The 26480-nt window shown below is 45.7% G+C and overlaps 1 protein-coding gene across 5 annotated transcripts in view; it reads right to left on the bottom strand.

Annotated features, from left to right (window-relative positions):
• Window positions 1–314: 314 nt before the first annotated feature.
• The window catches only part of LOC121007698 (RING finger protein 112-like), a 289373-nt gene continuing 263207 nt past the window's right edge, over window positions 315–26480 (bottom strand). For all 5 annotated transcript variants that reach the window (XM_040439813.1, XM_040439815.1, XM_040439812.1 and 2 more), the window contains one exon: window positions 315–1395. In XM_040439813.1, coding sequence (XP_040295747.1) covers window positions 859–1395 — 537 coding nt within the window. In that variant the 3' untranslated portion in view covers window positions 315–858. The remainder of the gene's footprint in view (window positions 1396–26480) is intronic.

Here is a 26480-nt window from a genome sequence, read left to right as displayed (position 1 = left end):
GTATAGAGATATTGTGGAATTTTTCAGCACAGAAAACCACATTGGAATTTGCTGCAGAACCACAAACAAGAAGTAAACAACATCAATTAGAAGGTTACAGAAGAAGAGAATTGCACATAATTAGATCTCTGTCCATTCCTTTCCCAGTTGTACAGTCACACTCTTTACGGTTGTGCCTCTGACCCACTACCTTCAGTAATGTACGCGGCTGACATGTTGGTTCATTATTACATCATTTGTTGAAAACGTTTCTCAGTTTGTTATTTTAATATATAAATTTATTTTTATTTTCAGAAAATATAGTAAAATCTCATTACAGATATTCATTGAGGCATCGCAAATCTCGTGACTCCACATATTGCACAGTGCAGAAACCGCTAGGGTTTGTAATGGAATGGAATCGATTATGGGAGTCCAACCTCTGGGCACCCCACAGACCCTGAGAATGAGGTCACAAGACCCCCCCCCCTCCTTTCCCTGGTGGAGGGGTAACAACATGTGTATAGTAACTCTGCATTAACCTCAATGGAAGCTGTGTGGTCATGTGATGTGCGTTCCACTGCCCCCGGAACCGTCACTTATATAACTTTTTGTATGGGAGTCCCCATCAGCGGCCAGTGTTCTATTACTCCTCGTGGTCGTCCTATATAAATCCACATATAATAATATGTAGAGCGCTCCCTACATGGAAAAACCACCACCAGAGCATTGTATCTCGGGGAATCAGAAAGGATTGGGCCCCTTGTAAGACAAATGAAGGGGCCACAAGTGTCCATAAAATCTATAGAAGATTACATTTGTCTACAGTGTTGACCCAGAGTCTCAGTGGGCCATGTCTCTTCTGCCTGGTGTCATCGGCTACAATGTTGGCTTTGGCACCAGCTCTTGGGTGTCTTCTGATGTTGCTGCATCATCATTGCCGGTATCCTCAGTTTTCTGACTCTTGTTCTCCTCGCTAAGTCCTATTACCTTCCCTACACCGGCTCCGACTCCAGTTCCGACGGCTCCTAGTGTGACCGACCCTCCAACTGCACCCGTGACCATGGCGACAGTTGTGCTGCCCAGTACAGCCGCAGCTTCCACAGCCAGGACTGTTCCCACCACAGCTGCTCCCGCAATGCCTCCAGCCACACCGAGGACCCCACCACCCACGGCACACCCGATCCCCACCGCACATTTTGTGAAGCGCTCAGAGTATTCATCACAGAATTTTTTCACTTCTTGGTCCAGAACCACCTTCATCTCCTTCTTGAAGTCTGTCCTCGCTGCTACGTCGGTGCCTTTCAGACTCTGCTCATACTCATCCAGAAGACGAGACGCCTCCGCATTGACCTTCTCACTCATCTTAGAGGTCCTGACCCCCAAGATCTTAAATGTTGAAGAATTGATTGGAGCCTAAAGAGGACACACAGAGGTCAGAGTTCATTGTTTGGGATTAGTGGGCTACATACAGAGCAGTACAGAGAGAGGGTCATCACCAACCAAAGAGTTTCCAATCTGTGCAGGAATGATGACATCATGAGTCCACTCCAATCTGATGACATCAGGAGTCCACTCCTATCTGATGGCATCATGAGTCCACTCCTATCTGATGGCATCATGAGTCCACTCCTATCTGATGACATCAGGAGTCCACTCCTATCTGATGACATCAGGAGTCCACTCCTATCTGATGGCATCATGAGTCCACTCCTATCTGATGGCATCATGAGTCCACTCCTATCTGATGACATCATGATTCCACCCCTATCTAATGACATCATGAGTCCACTCCTTAATTAGGGTGACATCATGAATGCACTGTGACATCAGACCAGTCACCATGATGAGAACTGTCTATCCATTCCCTTTAATACAGACTTTCTACACAATGGTATTAGTATTCAGTAGTGATGGTAAAAGGGGAGGAGCTGTGACAACCAATGCACCAGAAAGAGGCCAGTGGTCATCATTAATAATTTAGGACGTGGTCGACCCAGGAGCGGCTGCTGCACAGGCCGAACCACGGGAAGCGTCCACTGTAGACCAGACGTGTAGAGGAAAAGCTAAAGAGATTGTACTGGATTAAAAAACATGGCGACTTCCAAACAGCGCCAACCCCGTCTGTGGACTGAGCTGCAATACCAGACACAGCCCCTAGACGGCGCTGTTTCTAAAATAAAATCTGTCATGTTTTTCTAATTCTAGACAACCCCTTTAAGTACTCCCCAATAATCAGCTCAGTGCATGGAGATATGGAATATATTGACCGATATTATTCTTACCACTATTTCGACAAAATCTTTGAATTTCTTTACCGTGGTCTTTATATTTTTGTGGTTTTCAAGTGAATAATACATCTGGAGGAAGAGAACGAGGAGTTAATGTGGGTGATGTCACCCTGTGAATATAGGGCATATGGGATGAGGTGCTGACATCTAGTGGCCTTTGTCAGAACTGCACAAACGAGGATAAAAAGAAATGGCACAAAGAAAAGCTGCCGAAAACTAATAGAACGCTCATAACTTGCTGGACCTCATCTTATTCTTTAGGAGACTTTTTCAGAGACATTTTAAGAAACATCCGAATCCCAACGTCTCATGACAAAGGCACTTTACAACCTCCTACATTTGAATAGTTTGGACTCTGGACCAGTTGGAGCTGTGATCCAGGTGGCCATAGATCATACAGATCAGGGGTGCGGTGACATCATCCTCATCTGGGACTGGGATGCGCTGCCTCCAGTGGCTATACGTGACATTACACTCTTACCTCTACTGGGGATGCACAGCTGAAGTGTTCTCTCTGCAAAGTGCGGACAAAATCCTGAAATGTAATAAAACACAATTAAAAGAGCGAAGAAACCCTCTACAAACACATCAACCTTCCTGTTACATCCCGAGGCTGAAAACCTCACTGCTGATGGTTTGTTACAATGTGTGAGGCTGACAATCCTCTGTGACAGCAGCACAAATATCGCTCCTGTCTGATAGCTCTTACCTGCACTGATACATTGTAACAGATTCTAGCAGGACATAAATGCCATTGACCTACAAATGTAACTACGCTACTGTACTAATCTAGAAACCGCACATTGTGAATTACAGCTTGTACAGCAATCTCTGTAGGTAAATGTCACACCTCAATATTAGGATTCATGTCCGACCTTAACCTTCATGATGTTTTTCAGACTATAAAAGTCAAATGTTAAGAAGATAGATCATTAAAACTATTGGGGTACCGCTGTCACTATTATTTTATGGCGTAGAGATCACGTCTATCATCTGATATTGGAGTGAAGTGCACATGAGATTCTGGTGGGGGGGGTCGATCCACCAGTATTTTGGGGTGAATCTATAGGTGTCTCGATTAGTCAGTACGTCCTAGGTCCAGTCGTCCCTGTTTGGTCTGGCTGCAGGTTACCTATTGGATTAGTCCGAAATAAAGGAGTATTCGATTTTGTGAGCACTTGCTTTAATGAGCAGTCATACATAGGTGCGGAGAGAGACCTCTTCCACCCCTAGGGTCTTCCCTTGCTTCTTTCTTACAACCCTAAGTGGGGGAACGAGACAGGGGGAGAATGCACACTAAAGTTGCCCACTCACTTCTATCTTGAGGTAGATTCTGTAGGTCTGTTAGTTAGGAAGCTCTATCCCGTGCCAGAGATGAAAGAATGGTTCCTTGCCTGAAATATGATGCGCATGAGCAAAACCTCCCTACATGTTTAACTGATGCATCTGCTTCATCAGGGGAGTTTGGGTTGTCCACAACCTAAACTCCCCTGATGAAGCCGTAGAGGTCTCTCTCCACACCTATCTATGTATGACTGCTCATTACAGCCAGTGTTCACAAAATCGAGTTCTCCTCTGCTACTTGGGAAGAATCTAGTAGGTAGCCTGCAGCCAGACCACACAGAGACCACTAGACCTGGGACGTAACGGGTAATCTAGATACCTATAGATTCCCCCCAAAATACTGTTGGATTAACCCCCCACCAGAATCTCATGTGCCTTTTGAGCCAACAGGAAATGTGTATTTTGCCATGTAGGGGATTTGGAGTTCTGTACCAGAAAATCAGAGCTCAATTAGGATATATTATACATGTATTCTCTGCTGAATGCTGGACCTCTCATGACCTGGTTTAGACGGGGACATTCAGTATGGATTTTATTCTCAGAACCTTCTCAGCCCGGCACCTATAGATTGCTATAGGGTCTCTGGGGAGGAGAGAGCAGGCGTCTCCAGTATGCATCCCGCAGCTCTCCGGCTTCTCTACCACATTACTACAGGTGTAGACGCCGTTATAATGACCGGTGATGTCCTCCTATGTGATAGGATTATTAATGTTTTGTGTCCAACCTTCAGCATTCCTCCCAAATGGCCACACGTGATCCTCTCGCTGCGGACGTCAGTTTTACGGTGTAACCAGAGTCCTTCCACGAGGTCTGAGACGTACGTTGTCAGGTGACCCCTGAAGTCGTCATCCATGTCTGTGAATTAAGAGACGTATCATCATCATCGTCATCAAATGTGATAGTGTGGACTATAACCTGCAGGAAGTTATGGTGACATGAGGAGACTACCAAAGTTGTACACAGGTGAATTTCCTAGTATCATCACCCTCATCATCAAACAATGATGAGAGTCCTGTCATCCTCTTGTTACTGAGATGCAGCTCGGGCTCCTCGAGCTCCTGTGTAGGTTTTCCTCCTTGCAGCAGCTCTCCCTGTTCTGGTCCGTAGAATCGTTCCATCAGTGGTGGTTCACACCTTTCCTGCTCTGTACAGTGGCCGTCCCATTAAGCAGCCATCTTACCTGAAAGCTGCCCCTGACTTGATCTCAGGAAAGTTTTCCCCGGATTAGGCAGGAGGAAGCCGCTGACGGACGGACTGCGCAGAGTCTCCAGCACACGGTGGTTTTTCTGACTCTTCTGTAATTTCTACAAAGGAAAGACATAAAACTCTCTGTCTGGAAACCCCAGGTTCATACATCGCCCACGATCACCCATGATTACCCGCTGCCTGTGCAAATTTCCATTATTACAGTCCTGTACTCCTCCCAGTAATCTCCAAGACCAAAGGGTCGGATCAGTTTCACAATTAAAGGCGTTTTCCGGGGGAAGAAATGGGATAAAAACAACAATTATTCACCTCACTGAGCTCCAGCCACTGCCACCATCCCACTGTGATTCCACCACCACTAGAGTCACTGCTGTCACTCCACCACTGCTATGGTCCCCACTGTCACTCCACCACCGCTATGGTCCCCACTGTCACTCCACCACCGCTATGGTCCCCACTGTCCCTCCACCACCGCTATGGTCCCCACTGTCACTCCACCACCGCTATGGTCCCCACTGTCACTCCACCACCGCTATGGTCCCCACTGTCACTCCACCACCGCTATGGTCCCCACTGTCCCTCCACCACTGCTACCGTCCCCACTGTCACTCCACCACCGCTATGGTCCCCACTGTCACTCCACCACCACTATGGTCACCACTGTCACTCCACCACCGCTATGGTCCCCACTGTTACTCCACCACCGCTATATTCCCCACTGTCACTCCACCACTGCTACCATCCCCACTGTCCCTCCACCACTGCTACCGTCCCCACTGTCACTCCACCACCGATATGGTCCCTCTGTCACTCCACCACTGCTACCGTCCCCACTGTCACTCCACCACCGCTATGGTCCCTACTGTAACTCCACCACTGCTATTGTCCCCACTGTCACTCCACCACCTCTACAGTCACTGCTGTTAACCCATTACTGCTACTGTACTCACTGTTACTAGAGTCACCGCTTTTGCTCCACAACTGCTATGGTCCTCACTGTTACACCACCGCCTCTACGGTCTTCACTGTTATTCCTTCACCTCTGCTACTGTCCTGTCACTCCACCACTGCTAGAGTCACTGCTGTTACTCCACCACCACTATGGTCCCTACTGTTACATCACCACCCCTACAGTCACTGCTGTTACTCCACCACCGCTATGGTCCCCACTGTTACACTACTGTCGCTACAGTCACTTCTGTTACTCCACCGCTGCTACGGTCCCCGCTGCTCACTCTCCACTTCCAAATCTCTTTGATTTGCCAAAAGTGGCTTGGACTGTCTGCTCAGCCAATGATTGGTACATAATGTAATCACTCCCATCATTCCTGCCCCCAGTAAATCACAATCCAATCTCCAGGCCCTATGGTTGTGTGTAAAAACACAAGAACATATTCCACCATGCAGATGTGGCCCCTGGTCAGAATAAAGCCTAGGGCCCCGATTCTGCTGAGGAAACATGAAAAATCACTGAGTTGTCATGAATTCTGATTGGTTGGCTGGATGTGATATCTACGGTTGCCCCCATCATACCTTAGTCTCATGCTCTATGTAGGACTTAGCAGCTTCTCGTCCACAGTTGTTGCCCTGCCAGTCACGAACCAGAATATTCAAGTGCTGAAATATAAAACATCAAATTCTAATAACATCTCATGGGAGGATGGACCTAAGGAACGGAATGAAGGTGGGGTACAGGAGGTTATGGAAGGACAGCAGGGGTTGTTGGTGCAGCGTCCCACATATGTGTGTAAAAGGGACACTTTAAACAGCTGCTTATTTCTAATGTATTTGCAATGTATGGTATTATCTATTTATCAGGCTGGCAATGTCATTATACCCACTCGCCCCTAGGTGGTGCTGGTGTCACATACTATATATAGCTAGGGTATGCTGATACAGAGAGGAAGTTAGTTCAAGGAGGAGGAAGCAGAGAGAGAGAGAGAGAAGAAAGTTAATGGAGGAGAGAAACAGGCTTTATCCACCATGTAGCTGCAATCTCTTTCCTCCGGGACCTGATCAAGCCTGGAGAGGACAAACTAAGAGTAGTTACAGCAGTCAAGCACCAGACAGTAAGTCTATGTCTAAATATGAAGCAAGCCTAGTGAAGGTGAAAACTGAACCTAGCCTATGGACTTTACTAGCACCAGTGCCTGAGAGCAACTCTAAGAGTGTCGGGACATGAATGGATGATTAGTGCGCAGAATTATCCAATTTCACTAGAAGCCTTCCGGGATATAGTGAGCCTGAATAATTCAGGAGAGCATCCTGCAAATAATGAAGCAGAGAGTTTGCCTGCCATGAGGGAGATCGCCCTTATTGGATAGCTCAAGATAATTAGAAAACAGTATATTTAGTACCAGAGTGCTACTAGAGTTCGGACTTAGAGTAATTACAGAAGTCTTGCCTGTAAAGTGTCAACTCTAAAGAGAACTCCTTAACTGACAACTGCCTAAACCTGATAAAAGGAATACTACTGAACCTATTTCTGAGTCATCACTTATATCATACAAATGAACTGTATCTGTACTGACTACCTAAAGACAATTGATTCAGTAAATGTTCAACTGTTTGATTATAACCGACTCCTAATCATTTAAACTACTACACTCAACATTTTCACCTTACGGTGCTGCAGTCACGAACACAGGGGCCCAGACGCAAAAGCACCTTAAACACCCCACTACCATCAAGAACACCTCAACTACCATCTGGCTGGTGTTCCATGCAATGATGAGTGCCCGGGAGATTTCGTGCTGTCTTCCCGATCACTGCACGCCGGCCCAGGGAGGCTCTTCTAACCGTGAGTACAATTGAACTACTACCCCCATCGGCCCACCGTAGCATCACGTGTTTTCCCTGCAGTCTGGTCCGCTGCATTGGAAGAATTGTGGTCAGTGGGTACAGAGACAGGGGAATAAAACAAAGTATTGCCCCCTGCTCGTGTCTATCACCTCTCCATACACCCCTGACCTATCTACTAGAATATTGCTTGGTCATCCTGAAGTTCTACTACCCTAGCTGACAATGGCCGGTAATCTCAGCAGGATCCCAAGCAGATTCAGAAGAGACTCAGACGAGAAGTTCAGAGATTAAAAGATGGTGACATTGAAGCCGTAGGCATGGAGGATCAACTGAGGCAGGGATGGCCAACCTGAGGCTCTCCAGCTGTTGCAAAACTACAACTCCCAGCATGCCCTCACTGCCTACAGCAGGGCATGGTGGGAGTTGTAGTTTTACAGCAGCTGGAGAGCCGCAGGTTGGCCATCCCTAAACTAAGGGTTGTTTCATGAATATCAGCCAAGAAAGACCTATATTTCAGGAAATTGACCCCACATATCCCACAAGACATTGAGAAGAGGTCAGAAGATGATGTGTGGACAGAATGACACAGAGCAGTAGTCACCTGTAGATATTGTAGAGAAAAAGATTCCCCAGTCAGCTCCGAAACGTGGAGATACATCTGAAAAGACATGGAAATCATCATGGTCAGTCCAGTCCATCTCATCCAGCAGGTCGCACGGAGAGAGGTGCCTTTATTCCAGTGACTGACACATTGTGACAACACAACAAACAACTGTTCTCTGGACATAAACTTCTGATCGAGGATCTGATGAAGCTTCACAAGACTGTAGATGACACTCAGGGACTGACACCAACAACATGGATATTTAAAGAGATTTGCGCCGTACCTCAAGGTAATCCAGCTCCGTTTTTTTCAAGCTTTTGGTTACGTTGAAGATCTGAACAAAGATTACATTGGGAGACGTTCACAAAGAGCCCGTAACAGGTGTAAACCCCATCACCCCCCACTACAAGATGTGATTCCATCCTGTCAACTCCCTGGGGGAGCGAGTGAAATGACATCACCCCCGCCATACTGGAGATACAGGAGAGAGAGGCATCGGTACGTGTGGTGCACTCATGTAACTCCCCCTAGTCATGTAAACGGAACAAAATTTTCAGCTGCAGAAATTTCTCCCAGAAACAGGTCTATCTAAGAGTATAACCGCACGGTATGGAGGAGATGGAGTCTCTGCAGTGGAATTACCAAAGCTCATTTATACTGCAGTTCTGTGGTGGAACATCCGCTGTACCATTCTATGTGGCAGAATGGGCAGGCCCTATGGAAGTCCACACACTACAGAAGGGTGTATTCTGAATAACTTGTTGTTCATAGTTAGTCGGTTTATGGTTGCATTTCTGGATGCCATAAATTGCAAATCATCCTCTGCCCTGGTCAATGGGTGCAGTGGGGCTTCTATTGACGGGGTTCTTTTCAGTTGTCAGAAAATGGTCTAAGTTGTATGGTGAGCTTCACCATCTGAGTTAGGTTCTTCCATTATGGCTGATTTACCCCAGACAGCAACCCAAAACCTCCAATCCCCTCCAGATCTCCAAGAATGAGGTGAAAGAGAAGATCTCCACATAGACTGAGAGCCACCTACCAGGTAGGAGCTGAGCAGCATGGACAGGGCGGACAGCTTGATACAGGTCTCTTGATTGCTCTCAATGTCCAGTGACCCCTCTGTGTCCAGAACAAACACGGCCATCTATGAAGAGAAAAGTTATCATAACTTAAGACCATATCTGAGATCATGAAAATCCCATAAGTCTGAAAAGAAAAAAGTGGGGAACCAGATTCACCGGAGTCATTAGAATAGCCACAGAGGGTTTGTTACAATGTATCAGTGTAGACCATCCCCTGTGAATGAAGTACAGCAGCAGCACACATCTCCTATCATATACACCAGGCTGATAGCTCTTACTTATGTTGGTACATGGTAACAAGCCCTCAGTTGTGTGAGCTGGACTAAATCTGAAGCTGTTTGAAGCTATATATACACACAAGAGTCTTCTCGTTCAATGATCTGTCCACATTGTGGATGAAGCTCTGTCCGAAGCTCCGATATGTTTGTTCCTGTGCAGCTAACAGATAAAGACATCACCTGCCATTCATGGTGGAGACCAAGGAGAGAGAAACACTGGGCTCCTTACCTTCTCTCCGTTCTTCTTCAGGATGAATGGGCTACTCCACACCCATAGCCCCTTGGTGATATTGTCTGTCCCAGATCTCCAGTCAAACCCTTTGAGGGCCTCATCTTCTTCCCCTAAGCTGACCGGCTGACCCTTCTCCTGCACACAGAAAGATGAATTTAATGAGATCATGGGGCAGGGTGAATGCGCTGAGAACACGAGGGGAGGAGATCTGTGGAGTTATGGAGGTCATAGACCGTAGATAAATGCTGGATGAACCTGTTGACTGTAGCAGGACCAACTGACCTAATGTGTATGGAGGTGTATTGACTCTCCTCAGATGGAAAAGGTTGGGTAGAAAAAGGATCAGGCTTTTTTATTTCAACATGCCCAATCATATGTTCTTAAGATATAAGCTGCTGCGAGAGGAGTCTGGAGGGGACTAAGGTGTCTGGAAGGGAATGTAGGCGTCTGGCACTGGATTTTTCCTCTCCGCCCTTACAGGACACATGATAAGCTGAGATGAGTGTGCATACGTATGGAGGGGTCAGGAGAGAAAGCTGTTGACTGAATGAAAGCTTGACAGACATCTATCTTACACAACATTCAGACTCTATTAGCAGTAGATGAGGACCAAGGACGGTTGTGTCATTTTCCCATTCACTCATGATGGAAGAGCAGACCTGAGCTCAGCTTCATCCCAGATCAGGATTCCTTGTGTCTAACCGGGTGGCTTGGAAGCACATGTCCTCATAAATGGACAACGAGTGGTTGTCAACCACCATCCTATTAAGTTTTCTGAAGTGGTCCTGGTTCGGTGAGGAGGGGCATGTCCTATACAAAAGATTGATCCCTCTCAAGAACAGAACTTCTGGATGGCAGTGTAAACACACAATGGTCCCCCCCTCTTCCTGTATACAAACAATTTTTTTTAGCCCTGGGTTGGAGAAAACACAAGCCTGGTACCTGACCCTGGACACAGTGCTTTAAGTGGGCCAAAAGAGGTGCCGGTACTCTATTAGGCGCCGGTGCTCCCCCCCCCAATACTGAGCATGAAAATACCCTTAGAAAGTACCCTGAAAAAGAGCTACTGTAGAAAGAGCTACTGAACATAAATAAAATGTGCAAAAGGGTATTGAACAAAATGTTGTACAAAATGTACATAAAATAAAGCGTACCTGTCAGATCACCCAAAAAAAACTAAACTGTTACATGTTGCTCAGTATCTCATCCTGATCATGTACATATACTTTCTATGGGTCTATGACCGACATTTGTCTCAGACTTAGCTTTATTTCTTGGTAATGATAATACCATTTATGTAAAGAGGTAGAGCTTATATTACAGTACAGTATTAAAATATATATATATATATATATATATATATATATACACATACAGTACAGTATTAAAAAGTAATGTGCAGGGGTCTGATGTGCAGGGGGGTACTGGTACAGAGAGGAACGAATGTGCGGTGGTGGGGGGGGGTCCTGGTACATAGAGGAACTAATATATATGTGTGTGATGGGGGGGTCTGATGTGCAGGGGCCCCCTACACATCAGACCCACCCATCAGACACATATATATTAGTTCCTCTATGTACCAGTACCCCCCCCCCCCCACCACCGCACATTCGTTCCTCTCTGTACCAGTACCCCCCTGCACATCAGACCCCCCCCCCCCCCCCCCATCACACACATTAATTCCTCTCTGTACCAGTACCCCCCTGCCAGGGGGGGGGGGGGGTACTGGTACAGAGAGGAACTAATGTGTGTGGGGGGAGGGGGGGTGCCTGTCACTCACCAGTACTCTTCAGAAGTTGGATTCCAAAGCAAAGTCGATGTTCTTTGCTGCACCGTCCGACTCCTGACTCCAAGGAGGACCAGTCACTGGTCGCCGCACTGATCGCTCCTCACAGGCGCGCGGGAAGGAGTTGACGTCACCTAACGTGAGGTCAACTCCCTGCCTGCGCCAGCCTGAGCCGTACTCTGCAACGACCCGCCCCCCTCCACTAGCTGCCCAGCCAACGACATTAGGGAGGAGATACTGCCAGCTCTCCGCTGCGCTCCGGTACCGGAAACCCACGTACTGGGCGCACGGAGAGGTGCTGGTACTCTCCAGGGCAATTTTTGGAAGTGGCGGTACTGAGTACCGCCGCGTTCCGGCCCACTTCAAGCACTGCCTGGACAGGAAGGTGATGAAGAGGACAGTTTTATCGCTGGTCATGTATTGTAGGATGTGGCCTTGTATACTGCAGGTTATAGCTCCTTACCAGTCTGTGAAGAGCTCTCAGAATATAATTCAGCAAGCTGGATTTTCCTCCTCTCTTCTCTCCGATCACACAGATGAGGCACAGGGGGTAATCAGAGATCTCACTGTCCAAAAAGCATCTGTCCACAGCGAATTCATCCAGCCACATCTTGCATGTTGTGTCTGTGTAGACCAACTGGAGGGGACGTGCAGGATTCTGGGGACAAATTTATGCAAAATAAAGATTATATTTCTACATAGATCTTGAGATAAAGCCGATGCTTATATTCCATGTCTACTAAGTGGGTTGCAATTCAGGCAGTGCCAAGTGACCTGGCAGTTGAGACGACCCTTAGGCTTCTCCATTGTGAACCCACCTAAGACATCAGTGAAGTGAATTACTTTCCCCTTTGGAAAGAGGAAGTTGACTCTAGTTCATTGATCTTCGACTAATATCACTGGTGTGGTTGAGGTGCCCATGGCGGTCCCTTCTATTCTCTAATAACCCACATTATACAGTTTTGGACATGGTGTCCTGACAAACTGTTACAGATCTGTGCTGTACCGTGAGGTGTGGACTTTGCACCAGATACAACTAAATAATAGTCATCACTAAGGTTTGTTATTGACCGCGCACCATCACACTCTGCTCTGACAACTCGCTTTCACCCACCATTTTGGACTGCTCTTCTTTCACAACCAGCTGAACCTTGGACACCAGGTGCTGGAGGCGGTAGGCCGGAATCAGCTGGTCTCTAGGACAGACTTTTCTGCACTCTGGACTTCGATGACGCTGGGGTTGTGGGGTGGCCCAGTAGGAAGAGATGCAGGTTTTACAAAAGGTGTGACCACAGGTGATAGAAACCGGGTCACTGAGCTCCTGGAGGCAGATGGAGCAGGTGATATCCTCTTCTAGTTTGAAGAAATGAGCAGAGCCTTCATTTGGAATGGCAGCCTTAACACAAAAATATCCAGGAGAGAAAAAAAAGAAACGTTACAAGGAAGGAATATATGTGGTCTGACACTCATAGAGGTGCATCACATGACACAATCAGCTCTGCTATATCTCAAAGTTTCATCGTGATAAGCTATCTGTGGTTTACTTTGGAATTTCGGAAACGCTTACAGCATTATCTGTGCTCAGAGGGTAATGTTTGAGCAACGCAGTTATAGGGCAAATCCAGCTCTGCTACATCTGTATGAATGTCAGACATACACAGCATAGATCAGATGACAAAGGAGAAAGTACAGTGTAAACACGGACCAAGGCCGACAATATGATCGGCTAATAACCGGATCACATGACCTGTGCCAGAAATAAAACGCTCATACTGTCTACAGAATAAAGTAGGGAAACTTAGGGTTTATAGCTGCGGTTCCCCATGTGACCAGCGCAGTCACCCCGAAAATGGTGGAGCCTGCCGAAGAGAAGAAGCAAAAACAGAAACAGAAACTGATAAGAAAAGGAAACATCTGTGACAGAGGATCCCTGAATAATCAACACAAAACAGGAAGAGTCGCACCCATCACCTATTATATTCTCACTAGGGATGAGTGAATCGAGATTCGGATGAAACATCTGAAGTCGATTCACAGGAGCTCCGTACAGTATTAGAATGTATTGGCTCCGATGAGTCAAAGTTATTGCTTTGCGAAGTCTCGGGAGACTTCGCGCAATAACTTCATAAATTAATTTGTACTGTAAAGAAAACATTTCCCGAACAGGAAATGTTTTTTTACAATATATATCAATTTCTGAAGTTATTATGCAAAGTCATAAAGTAATAACTTCGGCTCATCGGAGCCAATACATTCTAATACTGTACAGAGCGCTCGCTCCGTACAGTATTGAAACAATGTTTTATGCGAATCGACTTCAGATGTTTCATCCAAAGTCGATTCGCTCATCCCTAGCTGCTACAGAATGTGATGACATCATAAAGCTGCACATGTGACATCATGAATCTAAACCACTGGATCAGAAGATATTGTGGGGGGGGGGGGGGGGGGGGGGGGGGGTGGTGTTGGACATGACAACTTAACCTTCAGATCTTACCGGACTTAGGCTGAAAGCGTACCTGAGGTTTCAGGAAAAAAAATCATTTCTCTGTTTCTCTGCTTCTTTGGACAATCATAACTGTGATGCCTCTTTCACACGACCATATGGCTTTTTTGTTTTGCTTTGCCCGTTTTTTCTGGATCCGTTTTTCCATTTTTTGTTTCCGTTGAGTTTCTATTTTGGTTCCGTTTTTCTGTTCGTTTTTCCATATGGCATATACAGTAAATACATAGAAACTATTGGGCTGGGCATAACATTTTCAATGGATGGTTCCGCAAAAATGGAACGGATACGGAAGACATACGGATGCAGTTCCGTATGTGTTCTTTTTTTTTTTGCGGATCTATTGACTTGAATGGAGCCACAGAACATGATTTGCGGGCAATAATAGGACATGTTCTATCTTTCAACGGAACGGAAAAATGGAAATATGGAAATGGAATGCATACGGAGTACATTCGTTTTTTTTTGCGGAAACCATTGAAATGAATGGTTTTGTATACAGACCGTATACGTAATGCAAAAAACGGCCCGTAAACGGGAATAAAAAATGGTCATGTGATGAAGGAACAAGTGTTTTTTGGACTTCCCTAAAAATCTTCCTCAGCCATATTATTCCCTGTTTCACTGCACAACTAGATGCATTTCACTCAGAATTAGAGTCATCTCCCTTCTTCCAGCACTGTACTGCTGTGATCTCCTTTACCTTACTTCCCATTATGTTTGTTTTCAGTTCCAGAGCGCACAGAACAGATAAGGAGGGAGAGATCACAGTTAAGGGCCCTTTATACAGGCCAAGAATTGAAAAGATCATCGCTAACGAGCATTCATAGCAACACTAATTAGCAATGATTGGGCGGTGTAACGAATGAGCAAACCGCCGAGAAATCGGATCATTAGTGCAGCACAAAAATCCTCGCTTCCCGGTGGCAGATTGTGCAGTGAAAACTCGATCTGCTGCTGGGAAACAACTACTCTGTATGGCATTAGCGTTTGCTCCTCCCCATACTCTGAGGGGAATGCAGTGGTCTCCTCTGCCAGTGATCAGCAGATTGTCGGGATGGTACGTTTTGCACACCGTCCCTCCAAAACATGCTCTTCTTTAAAGCCTATGATAGCTGTGGAAAATTACCAGCTTCTTATGCAAAGTCCCAAAAGTCTCTCAGTATTCATTAACCCTTTCCACAGAGCCTTGAAAATACAGTGCAAATGAACAGGATATATATCACAGCATACATACAAAATGCAGTTACATAGTATTAAAACAGTGCAAGTTAATCCTTTCAAGTGAAGCAAAGTAAGAAGTTTATAACCTTGCATAGGGGAAACAGGGGCAAATGTCCACACAGTACCCCCTCTCCAGGGCATTACAGATGCAGTGGAGGAAGGTACCCAGGCAGGGACAAGGAGAAGGATTTGGTGGAGGAGAACACCCAGTGAGGGACAAGGAGAAGGACTCAGAGGAGGAGGACACCCAGGGAGGGAGCGGGATAAGAATAAAGAAGAGGATGACACTGTGGAAGGGACAAGGAGAAGACTTTAGAGGGGGAGGACACTCAGGAAGGGAGATGGAGAAGGCTGCAGAGGAGGAGGACACCCACAGAGGGACACGGAGAAGGATACAGAGGTGGAGGACACCCAGACAAGGGAAAGGATGTTTAACGCCCCGAGTCGCATTACCACTCCTACGCCCTTCTCCTATCTGTGTATGCAGGTAAGGTGTCAATCTATATATTTTCCCTAGGTCCTCCATATTGTGCATTTCCTATGTTTGAAACTGTTGTGTTCATGTAATGTACCTGTTTCACCAGAGGTGGCAGCAGACTCGGCAGTGCTACTTGTTGGGGAGAATGAAACCCTCTCTCCATTCTGACCCTCACTCAGGAAGGGAGCAGACTAGTTGGTCAGAGGTCAGTTCAGCTTCCCCCCCCCCCCCCCTTCTAGGGGAAAGTCCTGGCTTACCCCAGCTAAGCAAAGTAAGCCAGCAGAGGACCTTCAGATCTGCTGGATGTAGAGGACACAGCTTGGAGCCTCTTACAGAAAAGGAAAAGTGCTCTAATCAAGAGACAGACCACAGAGAGAGAAATTGCAGCATATAGCAAAGGAAAAGTTCCTATTTAAGCCTGTCAGCATAGCAGAGTGAGATTGTCATAGTCTGCCATTTTATGCTAAAACCTGCTGGTAACCAAGACAAAGTTGGAAGATTGTTTCTCTAATGAAACATAGAAACATAGAATGTGTCGGCAGATAAGAACCATTTGGCCCATCTAGTCTGCCCAATATACTGAATACTATGGATAGCCCCCGGCCCTATCTTATATGAAGGATGGCCTTATGCCTATCCCATGCATGCTTAAACTCCTTCACTGTATTTGCAGCTACCACTTCTGCAGGAAGGCTATTCCATGCATCCACCACTCACTAAGTAAAGTAATACTTCCTTATATTACTTTTAAACCTTTGCCCCTCTAATTTAAAACTGTGTCCTCTTGTGGTAGTTTTTCTTCTTTTAAATATGCTCTCCTCCTTTACCGAGTTGATTCCCTTTATGTATTTAAAGGTTTCTATCATATCCCCTCTGTCTCTTCTTTCTTCCAAGCTATACATGTTAAGGTCCTTTAACCTTTCCTGGTAAGTTTTATCCTGCAATCCATGTACTAGTTTAGTAGCTCTTCTCTGAACTCTCTCTAGAGTATCTATATCCTTCTGGAGATATGGCCTCCAGTACTGCGCACAATACTCCAAGTGAGGTCTCACCAGTGTTCTGTACAGCGGCATAAGCACTTCACTCTTTCTACTGCTTATACCTCTCCCTATACATCCAAGCATTCTGCTGGCATTTCGTGCTGCTCTATTACATTGTCTTCCCACCTTTAAGTCTTCTGGAATAATTACTCCTAAATCCCTTTCCTCAGATACTGAGGTCAGGACTGTGTCAAATATTCTATATTCTGCCCTTGGGTTTTTACGCCCCAGGTGCATTATCTTGCACTTATCCACATTAAATTTCAGTTTCCAGAGTTCTGACCATTCCTCTAGTTTTCCTAAATCCTTTTCCATTTGGCGTTTCCCTCCAGGAACATCAACCCTGTTACATATCTTTGTGTCATCAGCAAAAAGACAAACCTTACCATCGAGGCCTTTTGCAATATCACTTATGAAGATATTAAACAAAATTGGTCCCAGTACAGATCCCTGTGGAACCCCACTGGTAACATGACCTTGTTTTGAATGTTCTCCATTGACTACAACCCTCTGTTGTCTGTCACTCAGCCACTGCCTAATCCACTCAACAATATGGGAGTCCATGCTCAATGACTGCAGTTTATTGATAAGTCTTCTATGTGGGACAGTGTCAAAAGCCTTACTAAAATCTAGATATGCGATGTCTACTGCACCTCCACCGTCTATTATTTTAGTCACCCAGTCAAAAAAATCTATAAGATTTGTTTGACATGATCTCCCTGAAGTAAACCCATGTTGTTTTTCATCTTGCAATCCATGGGATTTTAGATGTTCCACAATCCTATCCTTTAATAGGGTTTCCATTAATTTGCCTACTATTGATGTCAGACTCACTGGTCTATAGTTGCTCGATTCCTCCCTACTACCTTTCTTGTGAATGGGCACGACATTTGCCAATTTCAAATCTTCCGGGACGACTTCTGTTACTAATGATTGGTTAAATAAATCTGTTAACGGTTTTGCCAGCTCACCACTAAGCTCTTTTAATAATTTTGGGTGTATCTCATCAGGCCCCTGTGACTTATTTGTCTTCACTTTAGACAGCAAACTTAGAACATCTTCCTCTGTAAAGATACATGCATCATACGATTTATTAGTCATCCTTTCTAGTGGAGGTCCTTCTCCTTCTTTTTCTTTTGTAAAAACTGAACAGAAGTATTCATTAAGGCAGTCGGCTAGCCCTTTATTCTCTTCTACATACCTTCCGTCCTTTGTTTTTAATTTAGTTATTCCTTGTTTTAATTTCCTTTTTTCATTTATATATCTGAAGAATGTCTTATCCCCTTTTTTCATAGACTGAGCTAGTTTTTCTTCTGCCTGCGCTTTAGAAGTTCTTATAACTTGCTTGGCCTCTCTCTGCCTAATCTTGTAGATTTCATAATCTTCATTGCTCTGGGTTTTTTTTATAATTACAAAATGCTAGCTTTTTATTTTTAATGATTTGGGCCACTTCTGCTGAGTACCACAGTGGTCTCTTCCTTTTTTTGCTTTTACTGACAAGTCTAATGCAATTTTCTGTTGCCTTCAATAATGCACCTTTTAAGTAGTCCCATTTCTCCTGGACTCCATGTAATCCGTTCCAGTCTGATAAGGACTCATTTATGACTAATTTCATTTTTGAAAAGTCTGTTTTTCTAAAATCTAAAACTTTTGTTTTTGTGTGGTGGGACTCTTTCACAGTTCTTATATTAAACCACACTGACTGGTGATCACTAGATCCCAAGGTTTCGCCTACAATGACATCATATACCGAAAGTTTATTCAAGTAAAGCTTCTAACAACTATATACATGGTCTGGACTCAATTCATTCTACAAATCCCTCAACTATTCACCCTATTCACTCTGCCGCGGACGAACGCCTGGGGTTCCTGGATATCCAGGTAGGAGCACTGTGACACGTGCACAGCCACATCTAAAGGGACATTGTAGGCTACCATTACACCACTCTGGCATTCCTACACCTGGGTATCACCAACACCATCTACTTAAGGGGACTCTGTCCCTTTTTGCTTCAATGCAACTGGCGTCCCTAAAAATTAACTTAAAAAAAAAAAAAAATAAAGCAGACGCATGTACAGACGCTGCAAGTTTTTGCATCTACGAACAGGATTACGTGTGTGTCCTTAAACTGCAAGAACTGAGCTACTTTGGTGCCTGTAAAACCCCCTACAAGGGACTTTAGTGCATTTACTCACTGCTGGAGAGTGTGAATCTGCAGCGATTGCAGTACTGTGGCAAAACAGTGGTTAATCGGCCATCTTGGATTTGGACCTCGTGTAGTGAAAGGAAGACATTCACCCAGCAGAGGGGAGGGATCTAGTGATGATCGAGCATGCTCGGCCGAACACCTGTTCGGCTCGAGCATCTCGATGCTCGGCACATGGTGGTATTCGGCAGAGTACCACATGTGCTCGAGCACCATGCTTGAGTCTCCTCCCCGCACATTTCTAGGCTGCTATGCAGCCAATAAACGTGCAGGTAAGTACTGCCCTCACTGTAATGCTGTAGCCATGTTGGTTACTGGCATTACAGTGATTGGCTGGCCAGAACGCATTATCAGGTGTTATATAGCATCCAATGACGCATGTTCGGCTCATTCGTAGTCAGGAAGGGACAGAGGAAGGGACAGAGAGTGTAGGGAGTGTAATTGAATATTATTTTGTACAAAAACTTGTAAGGACTATTGTGTGTGACAGCAGCAATATATGTTTGTAGCGCAACCCGCGCTAAATTGCTCAGTGTTAGGAAGAGCTGTGCATAGGAAGGGACACACAGTGTAGGGAGTGTAATAGGAATATTTTTATGCAAAAATCTTTTCAGAGATCCAAAAGTCCTTTTAACCACCTCAGCCCCCAGTGCTTAAACACCCTGAAAGACCAGGCCACTTTTTACACTTCTGACCTACACTACTTCACCGTTTATTGCTCGCTCATGCAACTTACCACCCAAATGAATTTTACCTCCTTTTCTTCTCACTAATAGAGCTTTCATTTGGTGGTATTTCATTGCTGCTGACATTTTTACTTTTTTTGTTATTAATCGAAATTTAACGATTTTTTTGCAAAAAAATGACATTTTTCACTTTCAGTTGTAAAATTTTGCAAAAAAAACGACATCTATATATAAATTTTGCTCTAAATTTATTGTTCTACATGTCTTTGATAAAAAAAAAATGTTTGGGTAAAAAAAAAAATGGTTTGGGTAAAAGTTATAGCGTTTACAAACTATGGTACAAAAATGTGAATTTCCGCTTTTTGAAGCAGCTCTGACTTTCTGAGCACCTGTCATGTTTCCTGAGGTTCTACAATGCCCAGACAGTACAAACACCCCACAAATGACCCCATTTCGGAAAGTACACACCCTAAGGTATTCGCTGATGGGCATAGTGAGTTCATAGAACTTTTTATTTTTTGTCACAAGTTAGCGGAAAATGATGATTTTTTTTTTTTTTCTTACAAAGTCTCATATTCCACTAACTTGTGACAAAAAATAAAAACTTCTATGAACTCACTATGCCCATCAGCGAATACCTTGGGGTCTCTTCTTTCCAAAATGGGGTCACTTGTGGGGTAGTTATACTGCCCTGGCATTCTAGGGGCCCAAATGTGTGGTAAGGAGTTTGAAATCAAATTCTGAAAAAAATGACCTGTGAAATCCGAAAGGTGCTCTTTGGAATATGGGCCCCTTTGCCCACCTAGGCTGCAAAAAAGTGTCACACATCTGGTATCTCCGTACTCAGGAGAAGGTGGGGAATGTGTTTTGGGGTGTCTTTTTACATATACCCATGCTGGGTGAGAGAAATATCTTGGTCAAATGCCAACTTTGTATAAAAAAATGGGAAAAGTTGTCTTTTGCCAAGATATTTCTCTCACCCAGCATGGGTATATATAAAATGACACCCCAAAACACATTCCCCACCTTCTCCTGAGTACGGAGATACCAGATGTGTGACACTTTTTTGCAGCCTAGGTGGGCAAAGGGGCCCATATTCCAAAGAGCACCTTTCGGATTTCACAGGTCATTTTTTTCAGAATTTGATTTCAAACTCCTTACCACACATTTGGGCCCCTAGAATGCCAGGGCAGTATAACTACCCCACAAGTGACCCCATTTTGGAAAGAAGACACCCCAAGGTATTTCGTAAGGGGCATGGCGAGTTCCTAGAATTTTTTATTTTTTGTCACAAGTTAGTGGAAAATGATGATTTTTTATTTTTTTTTCATACAAAGTCTCATATTCCACTAACTTGTGACAAAAAATAAAAACTTCCATGAACTCACTATGCCCATCAGCGAATACCTTGGGGTCTCTTCTTTCCAAAATGGGGTCACTTGTGGGGTAGTTATACTGCCCTGGCATTTCTAGGGGCCCAAATGTGTGGTAAGTAAGGTAAATGACCTGTGAAATCCGAAAGGTGCTCTTTGGAATATGGGCCCCTTTGCCCACCTAGGCTGCAAAAAAGTGTCACACATGTGGTATCGCCTGTATTCAGGAGAAGTTGGGGAATGTGTTTTGGGGTGTCATTTTACATATACCCTTGCTGGGTGAGAGAAATATCTTGGCAAAAGACAACTTTTCCCATTTTTTTATACAAAGTTGGCATTTGACCAAGATATTTCTCTCACCCAGCATGGGTATATGTAAAATGACACCCCAAAACACATTCCCCAACTTCTCCTGAGTACGGCGATACCAGATGTGTGACACTTTTTTGCAGCCTAGATGCGCAAAGGTGCCCAAATTCCATTTAGGAGGGCATTTTTAGACATTTGGATACCAGACTTCTTCTCACGCTTTGGGGCCCCTAGAATGCCAGGGCAGTATAAATACCCCACATGTGACCCCATTTTGGAAAGAAGACACCCCAAGGTATTCAATGAGGGGCATGGCGAGTTCATAGAAAAAAAATTTTTTTGGCACAAGTTAGCGGAAATTGATATTTTTAATTTTTTTCTCACAAAGTCTCCCGTTCCGCTAACTTGGGACAAAAATTTCAATCTTTCATGGACTCAATATGCCCCTCACGGAATACCTGGGGGTGTCTTCTTTCCGAAATGGGGTCACATGTGGGGTATTTATACTGCCCTGGCATTCTAGGGGCCCTAAAGCGTGAGAAGAAGTCTGGAATATAAATGTCTAAAAAATTTTACGCATTTGGATTCCGTGAGGGGTATGGTGAGTTCATGTGAGATTTTATTTTTTGACACAAGTTAGTGGAATATGAGACTTTGTAAGAAAAAAAAAATATAAATTCCGCTAACTTGGGCCAAAAAAATGTCTGAATGGAGCCTTACAGGGGGGTGATCAATGACAGGGGGGTGATCAATGACAGGGGGGGTGATCAATGACAGGGGGGTGATCAATGCCAGGGGGTTGATCAATGACAGGGGGGTGATCAGGGAGTCTATATGGGGTGATCACCACAGTCATTGATCATGCCCCTGTAAGGCTTCATTCAGACGTCCGGATGCGTTTTGCGGATCGGATCCATCTATCAGTGGATCCGTAAAAATCATGCGGACGTCTGAATGGAGCTTTACAGGGGGGTAATCAATGACAGGGGGGTGATCAGGGAGTCTATATGGGGTGATCACCACAGTCATTGATCACGCCCCTGTAAGGCTTCATTCAGACGTCCGGATGCGTTTTGCGGATCCGATCCATCTATCAGTGGATCCGTAAAAATCATGCGGACGTCTGAATGGAGCTTTACAGGGGGTGTGATCAATTACAGGGGGGTAATCAATGACAGGGGGGTGATCAGGGAGTCTATATGGGGTGATCAGGGGTGATCAGGGGCTAATAAGGGGTTAATTAGTGACATGGGGGGGGGGTGTAGTGTAGTGTAGTGGTGCTTGGTGGGACTTTACTGAGCTACCTGTGTCCTCTGGTGGTCGATCCAAACAAAGGGGACCACCAGAGGACCAGGTAGCAGGTATATTAGACGCTGTTATCAAAACAGCATCTAATATACCTGTTAGGGGTTAAAAAAAACACATCTCCAGCCTGCCAGCGAACGATCGCCGCTGGCAGGCTGGAGATCAACTCTCTTACCTTCCGTTCCTGTGAGCGCGCGCGCCTGTGTGCGCGCGTTCACAGGAAGTCTCGGCCATCGCGAGATGACGCATATATGCGTGACTCTGCGCAGGGCTGCCACCTCCGGAACGCGATCCTGCGTTAGGCGGTCCGGAGGTGGTTAAAGGACTATTGTGTGTGACAGCAGCAATATATATTTTTAGCGCATCCTGCGCTAAATACCGTGTAATAGGCCGCTGCGGACAGTTAAATTATCCGTGCCACATCTCCTGTGTAAAGTGTGTGCATTCCTAAAATATCAGTGACATTCAGTGTACTTTTTCCGTAGACGGTGTCCGCTGCAGAAAGTTAGTGATGGATGAACATTAGCTGGGACGGTTCGCGAATGCGCGTTTGCGCTCAAATGTTCGCGAACCATGTGTTCCCAGTGGGCCCCTTAGACTTTAATGGCAGGCGAACCTGAAAAACCTTCAGGTCATGTTTGCAGCCACCAAATAATTACTAGAAGTGCACAAATCGTCCCACAACATGGACAGTGACATACCTGATGTATTATTCGAATTTGCGATCTCCAGTCATAATTTTTTCAATGCAAAATATCGGCAATGTAATTTTTGCGTATTCGCATGCGCAAAATAGGCGCGGCCTACTACTTTTCTGGATGCGATCAGAAAAGATGGTTGACAACAATTTTCGCAACGTTAAGGAAGAACTTCTCACTGTAATTTGACATTAAAGCAGTGTATTTGATTACATTTCACATCATGTTAGGGCCTCATGCACACGACCGTATTTTTTAACGGTCTGCAAAACGGGGTCCGTTGTTCAGTGATCCGTGACGTTTTTTTGTCCGTGGGTCTTGATTTTTGGAGGATCACGGACATGAAAAAAAAGTTGTTTTGGGTGTCCCGCCTGGCTGTGTGGAGCCAAAACGGATCCGTCCAGAATTACAATGCAAGTCAATGGGACGGATCCATTTGACGTTGACACAATATGGTGCAATTTCAAACGGATCCGTCCCCATTGACTTTCAATGTAAAGTCAGGAGTTAATATACCATAGGATCTGAGTTTTCTCCAATCCGATGGTATATTTTAACTTGAAGCGTCCCCATCACCATGGGAACGCCTCTATGTTAGAATATACCATCGGATTTGAGTTACATCGAAACTCAGATCCGACAGTATATTCTAACACAGAGGCGTTCCCATAGTGATGGGGACGCTTCTAGTTAGAATATACGACGAACTGTGTACATGACTGCCCCCTGCTGCCTGGCAGCACCCGATCTTTTACAGGGGGCTGTGATCAGCACAATTAACCCTTCAGGTGCCGCACCTGAAGGGGTTAATTGTGCGTATCATAGCCCCCTGTAAGAGATCAGGGGCTGCCAGGCAGCAGGGGGCAGACCCCCCTCCCTCCCCAGTTTGAATATCATTGGTGGCCAGTGTGCGGCCCCCCCCGGCCCCCCCTCTATTGTAATATCATTAATGGCCAGTGTGCGCCCCCCCCGCCCCTATTGTAATATCATTGGTGGCCAGTGTGCGCACTCCCCGGCCCCCCCTCTATTGTATTAAAATCATTGGTGGCCAGTGTGCGGCCTCCCCTCTCCCCCCCGATCATTGGTGGCAGCGGAGAGTTCCGATCGGAGTCCCAGTTTTAATCGCTCTGGGCTCCGATCGGTATCCATGGCAACCAGGACGCTACTGCAGCCTGGTTGCCATGGTTACTTAGCAATATTACAATATTAGAAGCATCATACTTACCTGCTGGCTGCTGCGCTATCTGTGACCGGCCGGGAGCTCCTCCTACTGGTAAGTGACAGGTCTGTGCGGCGCATTGCTTAATGATCTGTCACTTACCAGTAGGAGGAGCTCCAGGCCGGTTCCAGACAGCGCAGAAGCCAGCAGGTAAGTATGATGCTTCTAATATTGTAATATTGCTAAGTAACCATGGCAACCAGGCCTGCAGTAGCGTCCTGGTTGCCATGGTTACCGATCCCCAGAGCGATTAAACTGGGACTCCGATCGGAACTCTCCGCTGCCACCAATGATCGGGGGAAGGGGGGGGAGAGGGGAGGCCGCACACTGCCCCCAATGATATTACAATAGAGGGAGGGGGGGGGGAGAGGGGAGGCACGCACACTGGCCACCAATGATATTACAATAGGGGGGGCGGGGGGGGCGCCGCACACTGGCCACCAATGATATTACAAAAGAGGGAGGGGGGGGGGCGGGGGAGGTCGCACACTTGGCCACCAATGATATTACAATAGGGGGAGGGGGGGGCGCACACTGGCCACCAATGATATTCAAACTGGGGAGGGATGGGGACACTTCTAGTTAGAATATACTACGAACTGTGTACATGACTGCCCCCTGCTGCCTGGCAGCACCCGATCTCTTATAGGTGGCTATGATATGCACAATTAACCCCTCAGGTGCAGCACCTGAGGGGTTAATTGTGCTGATCACAGCCCCCTGTAAGAGATCGCGGGTGCTGGCCCAGGCAGCAGGGCAGTCATGTACACAGTTCGTAGTATATTCTAACTAGAAGCGTCCCCATCACTATGGGAACGCCTCTGTTGTTAGATAGACTGTAGGATTTGAGTTTTCACGAAGTGAAAACTCATCTCTGAAAAAAGCTTTTATGCAAGACCGGATCTTCGAGATCCGTCAGGTAGGAATAGTAACCTAACGGCCACGGATCACCGGGACGCGGATGCCAATCTTGTGTGCCTCTCGTGTTTTTTCCACGGACCCATTGACTTGAATGGGTCCGTGAACCGTTGTCCGGTCAAAAAAAATAGGACAGGTCATATTTTTTTGACGGACAGGAAACACGGATCACGGATGCGGCTGCAAAACGGTGCATTTTCCGATTTTTCCACGGACCCATTGAAAGTCAATGGGTCCGCGAGAAAAAACGGAAAACAGCACAACGGCCACGGATGCACACAACGGTCGTGTGCATGAGGCCTTAGAACAATCGCTGTATATGCAGATTGAGTGTTTAAAAAAAAAAACGCCATTGCGAAAATCCCTAATGATGCAATTTTTTTTTTGTGGTACACACAACTTCACATTTTATAAGGTCTCATGAGATATTAGTGATTGGTGCACTAAGTATTGTTGTGAGAACTTGCCAGTACAGGACCCAAAAATTAGACAATAAGCATTCACCTGACAGCACACAACTTTGTAGGATTCTGTGGCTGGAGGGACATTAGGCGGTCACAGGATAAATATGTAACTGTCGGCCAGTACAGGCCCCAGAAATTAGGCATTCAGCGGACATAAAAGGCCTTTTATGCCGCTGTATTTACCTAAGACAGTGACCATTCTTTGTTCTGGGTGGTGGCGGATATTTGTGGGCTGTCATGAGGAAATTCACTCAAACGTGGTCGACTTGTCACATGTGTTGAATTCCTCCGAGATCCATGCCTCATTCATTTTTAGAAATGTGAGGTAGTCCACACTGTCGTGAGCTAGGCGAGTGCGCTTATCGGTCACGATCCGACCTGCTGCACTGAACGTCCTTTCGGACAGGACACTGGACGAGGGGCAAGCCAACAGTTCCATGGCAAATTGTGCC

The sequence above is a fragment of the Bufo bufo genome, chromosome 7 (assembly GCF_905171765.1).
Source record: "Bufo bufo chromosome 7, aBufBuf1.1, whole genome shotgun sequence".
In the NCBI taxonomy this organism is placed as follows: domain Eukaryota; kingdom Metazoa; phylum Chordata; class Amphibia; order Anura; family Bufonidae; genus Bufo; species Bufo bufo.
This window is presented reverse-complemented; position numbering and strand designations above follow the sequence as displayed.